Source organism: Emydura macquarii, unplaced genomic scaffold (assembly GCF_026122565.2).
Source record: "Emydura macquarii macquarii isolate MOO-44397 ecotype Brisbane River unplaced genomic scaffold, CSIRO-AGI_Emac_v2 contig_3275, whole genome shotgun sequence".
NCBI classification, from domain to species: domain Eukaryota; kingdom Metazoa; phylum Chordata; order Testudines; family Chelidae; genus Emydura; species Emydura macquarii.
The window spans coordinates 62,444-69,782 of NW_027133412.1; the positions used below are offsets into that span (position 1 = coordinate 62,444).

Below are 7,339 nucleotides of genomic sequence, written 5' to 3' on the forward strand. Positions count from 1 at the left end.
CATCCCACCCATCCCCTGGCTCTACACAAACACAGTCACCTGAATACCTATAAGATACCTTTAAGATACCTCTGTGTTACCTATTTTCTGTATTACTGCATCTGAAGAAGAGAACTAAGTCTCTCGAAAGCTTATGTCTGCAAATATTAAATTTGTTAGACTTTGAAGTGCCACAGAACTCTTGTTGTCTTTGCTGTATGCAGACTAACACAGCTACCCCTCTGAAACAGTCACTGTGTTAATGCTGCTGCCTGTCTCAGTCCCGTTCCCCCAGTGCACTGTCCTCCTTTACCAGCTAGTGAGAGAGATCAGTAGCTCATCTCCCATGTCACCAGCGATGGAACTGGGTAACGAAAGGACCCTTCACTTGACGAACAGCCTGATTATCCTCGCACGAATGGTTTTGGTTTTCACACTGTACACAATTGGGTTCATCATAGGAGGGATTAGCAAAGAGATGTTGCCCAGGACATTCTGAAGCAAGGGAGAAGAGATCTTCACGAATCTGTATATCACGGACAAGCCAATCCCTGGCACGTAGAAGAGCAGGACAACGCAGACGTGAGAGACGCAGGTGTTCAGGGCCTTGAGGCGCTCCATGTGGGATGCGATGCTCAGCACTGTTTTGAGGATCATCACATAAGATAGGAGAATAAGCAGGAAGTCCAACCCCACTGAAGAGACTGTTACAAAGAAGCCGTAGATGATGTTGACGCTGATATCAGAACAAGCCATTGTCATGATCTCCTGGTTCAGACAGTAGGAATGGGAGAGGATGTTGGCTTTACAATATCGGTACTGTTTCAGGATAATGGGTACGTGGAAATTTAGAAACACCCCTCTTAGCAGAGACACCAGTCCCATCTTGACTATTCTGGGCATTGTTAAGATGGAAGCATATCTCAGTGGGTTACATGTCGCAACAAAGCGGTCAAAGGCCATAGACAAGAGCACGGAGGATTCAGTGAATATAAGCGAGTGGATGAAGAAGAGCTGAGCAAAACAGGCATCGTGGCTGATCTCCCTAGAGTTAAACCAGAATATAGCCAGTGTTGTCGGCATGGTGGATATCGATATGCCAAGGTCTGTGACGGCCAACATCGAAATGAAAATGTACATGGGCTCATGGAGGTTTCGATCTGATTTTATAATGAATAGAATGAGTGAATTTCCTAATATCGAAGTAACATACATTAAGAAGAAGGGGATAGAAATCCAGACATGGATATTTTCCTGCCCAGATATTCCAGTGAGAAGGAACACTGCAGGTTGGAATTTGGTGTCATTGACAGCTGACATGATGCACTGGGAAAGTCCAAGGAGTTTTGAACGTTACTTCCTGAAAAGAAATATAACAGGAGACCAGGTGATATTTAACAAGACATCATTCTGCTCTCAGTGCAAGACTTCCAGGACCCCAATTATAGAAAATGAGGAAAAACAGTCTTGGATTTACACCACCAATAGGAAGATAGGCATTGCAGGACTTGATCAGACCCGTAGTTCATCTAGCCCAGTATCCAGTGGCCAGTACCAGATGCTTCTGAGGAAGGTAGAAGCCCTGCAACAGACAGCTCTGAGATAACCATCCCCCAGAGACATTTTCCTCCTGACACACACAAGTTAGACAAATTTTATGTTGTAATTCAGAAAGGTTTTATAGCCCTCCCAAGACTTTAAAAAAAATCCTCACTACTATACATGGCTAACTTCTGAATTCAGGAACACTGACTTCAACATTATTAATCCAGATTTACAGGTGTAAATTTGATTAGAACTGGGCTTTTTACTTTCACTTACCAAACTTTTCCTGTGATACACTCTGACCCCTAAGAATTGTTCCATCATCCTATCGGCCTCTATTTACCCTCACAGGACCCCATCCTCTCCCTAGACAAGGGTTCTGTAGATATTTGGCAAGTTCCAAGCTAACACAGACAGTTATGGCATCTCGGCAGGAGAGAGATTAGCATCACAAATAATGAATTGTGCAAATGTTAGATTTCACTCATATGCAGTTAGTTCAGCCACACTCATGTGACAGTTGATGGGCGTAAATTACATACAGCCACTATATAATCCCCTTATCTGCACTTCATCTCTACTCTTTGCTGAATCACAGACCAGCAGTTCTGTTGTCTCATGACTTTGTGGAAAGTCTCACACAAGTATTGCAGAGCTATTGTGTGCACAGCCCCGATTGTAAGTGTTAGGAACAGCTTCTGGTAAGTTACCAGGAGACAATATCATGCAACTGCTCACTGAAGAAAGAAGTAATGGTACAAAACCATTGGAAAGAGTATTTGAAATACTTTCTGAAGCAAAGCCTATTACGTAGTAAACTTAGCCCTGCTCCTCCTTGTGAAGATACCAACAACTCTGCTGGTGGCTTTTGATAGACCTGCATGTAATGAAAATTTGGTTTGTAATAATTTTATTACAATGAAAAGATTGGCATTACATTTATAGAACTATTCATAAGCACACACATTTAAACCCGTTCTTACCGACCTAATCTTCTTTTCAGGATAATTACACTGTTTAGAGGGTAACCTAAAACGGAGCATGTGTCATCTGGATTTCCGGAGAACTTGAAAAGATTGCAGCCTCTCAGCCCTCATCCAATTGCTTGTCATCAAAGAGTAGTCTAGGAAATCCTCTGCAACTACTAGCTCGTCTATCCTTTAGGTAGTAGCTGACTGGTTCCCCCACCCGTTCTGTGGTGTCAGTCTGCAGCCTTTATCTGAATTGGTGCAGGCTTTGGGATCAGCATTTAAATATTCATTGCCACGGCTCTCACTCTCTAGTACACTCGTTTTCAACCTTTTTCATTTCCAGACCCCTACGAAATTTCAAATGACGGTGTGAATACTTTTGGAAATCATAGAATCATAGAGTTGGAAGGGACCTCAGGAGGTATTTAATCCACCCCCCTGCTCAAAGCAGGACTAACCTCAGCTATATCATCCCAGTCAGGGCTTTGTCAAGCCTCAGCTTAAAAACCTCTAAAGATGGAGATTCCACCACCTCCCTAGGTAACCCATTCCAGTGCTTCACCACCCTCCTAGTAAAAAACTTTTACCTAAAGTCCAACCTAGACCTCCCCAACTGCAACTTGAGACCGTTGCTCCTTGTACTGTCATCTGCCACCACCGAGAACAGCCTAGCCCCATCCTCCCTGGAACCCCCTTTCAGGTAGTTAAAGGCTGCTATCAAACCCCCCTCATTCTTCTCTTTTGCAGACTAAACAAGCCCAGTTCCCTTAGCCTCTCCTCATAAGTCCTGTGCTCCAGCCCCCTAATAATTTTTGTTGCCCTCCGCTGGACTCTCTCCAACTTGTCTACATCCTTTTTGTAGTGGGGGGCCCAAAACTGGACACAATACTCTAAATGTGGCCTCACCAATGCCGAATAGAGGGGAATAACCACTTCCCGCGTCCTGCTGGCAATACCCCTCCTAATGCAGCCCAATATGCCGTTAGCCTTCTTGACAACCAGGGCACACTGCTGACTCATATCCAGCTTTTCATCCACTGTTACCCCCAGGTCCTTTTCTGCCGAACTGCTGCCTAGCTCGTCAGTCCCCAGTCTATAGCTGTGCATGGGATTCTTCCTTCCTAAGTGGAGGACTCTGCACTTTTCTTTGTTGAACCTCATTAGATTTCTTTTGACCCAATCCTCCAGTTTGTTTAGGTCCTTCTGTATCCTATCCCTACCTTCCAGGGTATCTACCACTCCCCCCAGCTTAGTGTCATCTGCAAACTTGCTGAGGGTGCAATCTACCCCATCCTCCAGATCATTAATGAAGATGTTGAACAAAACCGGCCCCAGGACCGACCGCTGGGTCACTCCGCTTGTGACCGGTTGCCAGCTAGACATGGAGCCATTGATCACTAACACATTGTCTGCAAAACCCTACGGGTCTGTGCACCAGAGGTTGAAAACCACTGGTCTAGTACAGAATAACCCCAGCACCTTTCATTCTGCTACAGTGGGGCTTTGCGGAAAGTGGATTTCAACGTGAAATGCATGAGTATTCATGGAAATCAAACTGCATTTCACACATGAAAGTCACCTATTGCTCATGTAAGCTGATTTTTAGTTGCTTGACCACAGTTACTCCATTTTAGCTAGCCCCTTTGTTTTTAGAGATAGGCCAGGCCGTTCCACTCTGTACAAGGATCATAAAAAGTTTTCTGGAATACAGAAGAAGAGAAATGCAGAAGGAGATAAGCCTCGGCCGAATTAAGCAAGCTATATAGCCTTAATAAATAAGATGTAGCTAACTGTAAAGTAGCAATAAAATATAAAACTGTCTGTAATCCTTTGTTCGGGGTCTTTTTCTGCTGTCCACTTGTGGGCTTGGTAATTAACCTTCTGCAAAATAAACACTGTTGGAGACTGTCCTGACTGAAAACCTGTGTGGGTCTCTTATCAGTGCAGGGTAACGATCCTCACTTGGAATGTTTTTCCAACAATTTGGTGACCGTGGCAGGACATGCTCTGCATGCCAACCACGAGTTCCTGCTTCGGACAACACCTCAGCCTGCACTGGGTGAGTTCACCCTGAAGGTTTTGAAATGGGAGTGGAACTCGGTGGAAGGCTGCAAAGCGTCGAGACCCTTTGAGTCTCACAGTCTCCAGGGATTTCAGGTACCTCTATGTTTTGTGTTTGTTGTCTGTTTCTTTGTACTTGACAGGCTTTTCTCTTGGGAGATTCCAAAAATGGCACCCTAGCATTGTTCTTGACGATGGCCATGCGTTGAGTTTGAGGGCTCATTAATGCAAAAGTCCAGGGTGGCACAGGTTTTTTTTTTCATGCATGGAATCTCCCTACCCTTTCTTTGGTCTGTACCTTTAATTTTGCTTGTAGTAAAATTCCTCCGGAAATGGGTTAAAGAAATATATGCATATCCCCAATTGTTCTGTGCACAGGGTGTCCACAGGGTGTGCTTGGGAAAAATACGTGCTGGTTTAAATACTAGGATAAGGGCTCGGATCAGATTCTCTGACCTGTTCTTTAAAGAACAAAACCGAGTGCTGTGTTAACACGGAATGTGTGCGAGTGTGTGTGAAAAGTAATAGTACTGTGGACGGGAAATGGGGCTCGGTGGCAGTAAAATCCCCGAGGGCAGCCCCTTAGGGGCGGTGTTAGCAGCATGGTCTGCAAAAAAATTACCAATACAAAAAAAAATTAAAAAATAAAAAGCTTGAGCTAAAAAACTTAGCACGAAATAGTAGAAATATTATAGCAACGGTACCCAAATTTGGCCCTCACAGGGTACTTTTATTTAAGAGTATTAGTAGTATTTTTGTGTGTACACAAGTAGTTATAATGCTTTAAATGTTGCTTTAAATGTACTGCAAAAAATGCAAATAAGTATGCTGAACCCACAACTAAAACAGCAGTATATGATATGTATGCTAAAATTAAAAAAATGGAACAAAGTTTAATGCAGTGTGGTGTTTTGCAGCACCAAAGGGGTAGGGGGAATTGTAAAAGTAAGGATTGAGCCCTTAAAAATCCTGGTCTGAACAACATGGCTTATAAGTTAAAAAAAAAAAAAAAAAAAAAGAAAGGGGGGCTAAAAATAAAATGCACAAAAAATAAAAATTCTAAATCCCCCCCCCCCCCCCCCAAAAAAAAAAATTCAAAATTCAAATAAAAAATATATAAAAAAGTCAAGGCCAGGGTCGGGGAGTGGGACGCAGTACCTTTTTGGCCCCAGGAGATTCCTCCTGCCACTATTGTAGACAGTTAAGACACTGAAAAGCAAAATGTCCAAAGCAATCTGGCCAGTCGAAGTGGACATTTGGGCCACCACCTCCTCCTCCCCAAGACCAGACTCAACCTTTATATTAGAACAGCCTGGGAAATAATAACTTCATTAATGCACCCTTTTTATTTTAATAAATTAATCAGGTCTTTATGTGTCTTGTCTTATTAATAAAAAACCAGTAAAATGTTTTATAGACACTGGAGCCAGAAGATCCACCTTAAAAGTTCAAAAGTTTTCTCTATTTCCTTATCAACAAAAAATGTAAATGCAGTAAAAATGTTAACCAATTAATGCCACATCCAGTGTCTAAACCACTATCTGTTTCTTTAAGACTTATTTCTAATCAGCATGCTTTTCTTTTAAGTTCTTATTCTCCAGTTAACCTAGTAAGTAAAAATTTACTTTGTAAAATTTAATTGTACTATTTATTGTTTACCAAATAGAATGTATTTGTTATTTTCCTTGTGAAAATGAAAATTCTGTTTTGGCTGTATTTCTTAAACAAAAACAAAATCCTAAAATATCCAGCATACAAAAAAATTACGTCCTGTAATTATATCTCTCCTTAAACAAAAAATTTTTGTGCCTACTCAAATCCTCTGTGACACCCCAATTTTCCCGGTTAAAAAACCTAAAAAAATGTTTATTGCTTTGTGTAAGATTTACAAGCTGTTAATTCTGTTGTTTTACCTTCCTTTTCTGTTATAAAAATTTAAATAATATAGTGTTTACAAAAAGTTTTGTTTTAATTCAAATGTAAATAATTTGCTCTTAGCCTTTCCTTCTTTAACAGCCTATTAAAAATTATTTAACTCTGCTTTCTGCTCTAGCTAATAAAAGACACAAAGCCTCTAAAGGAAAATTGCAACTTTGTCTGTCCCAAGTTCATTATTTAGGCCATGACATTTCCGCAAATGAACGACGTCTTTCCAAAAGTCGGGTCCAGGCTATCCTGCAGGTTCCTAAACCTACTACTGTGTCACAAATGGGAACCTTTTTGTTAGCATGGCAAGCTATTGCCGCCAATGGATTTTGAGCTATGCCTCTATTGTTAAGCCTCTGCAGAAACTCACTCAACTTGAGATTTCTAAACCTCTTCCCTAGTCTGCCGAGACAAAATAAGTTTTTTACCTCTGTAAAATATGCACTGTCTAGTGTACCAGCACTTGGTTTGGTTAATTATTCAAAACCGTTTACATTGTTTTGTCATGAAAAATGGGTTTGTTTTAGGTGTCCCCATAGAAATGTATGGGGATAAGCATAAGACCATTGCCTGTTACAGTAATGCCCTAGACCCTGTAGCTGCAGGGCTTCCACCTTGTCTCCATGCCATTGCAGCTGCAGCTGCCTTAAGTAAAACCTCGGAAACTCTGATCCTTGGTTCTCCACTTATCATTTTTGTACCTCATGTTTGCTTAACAAAATATGAAATTATTTTGTTGTTTGCAGGTCACATTACACTCACCCGATGTCCAGTTCTTAATCCTGCCTCATTGTTATCCACCCTTTACAGAACCCAAAATTGTTTTTCTATGTTACTAGCTCTTATTAAAAACATTC

The 7,339-nt window shown here is 41.5% G+C and overlaps 1 protein-coding gene across 1 annotated transcript; it reads right to left on the minus strand.

Annotated features, from left to right (window-relative positions):
- Nucleotides 1-363: 363 nt before the first annotated feature.
- Nucleotides 364-1,299, minus strand: LOC137142865 (olfactory receptor 51G2-like). Its single transcript, XM_067532338.1, has one exon. It carries the CDS (start codon nt 1,297-1,299, stop codon nt 364-366), a length of 936 nt encoding a protein of 311 aa, XP_067388439.1.
- Between the last annotated feature and the right edge of the window lie 6,040 nt (nt 1,300-7,339).

Bases quoted from the DNA above. Each gene is read 5' to 3' on its own strand.
- LOC137142865 (XM_067532338.1), bottom strand. From the start codon at position 1,299: ATGTCAGCTGTCAATGACACCAAATTCCAACCTGCAGTGTTCCTTCTC.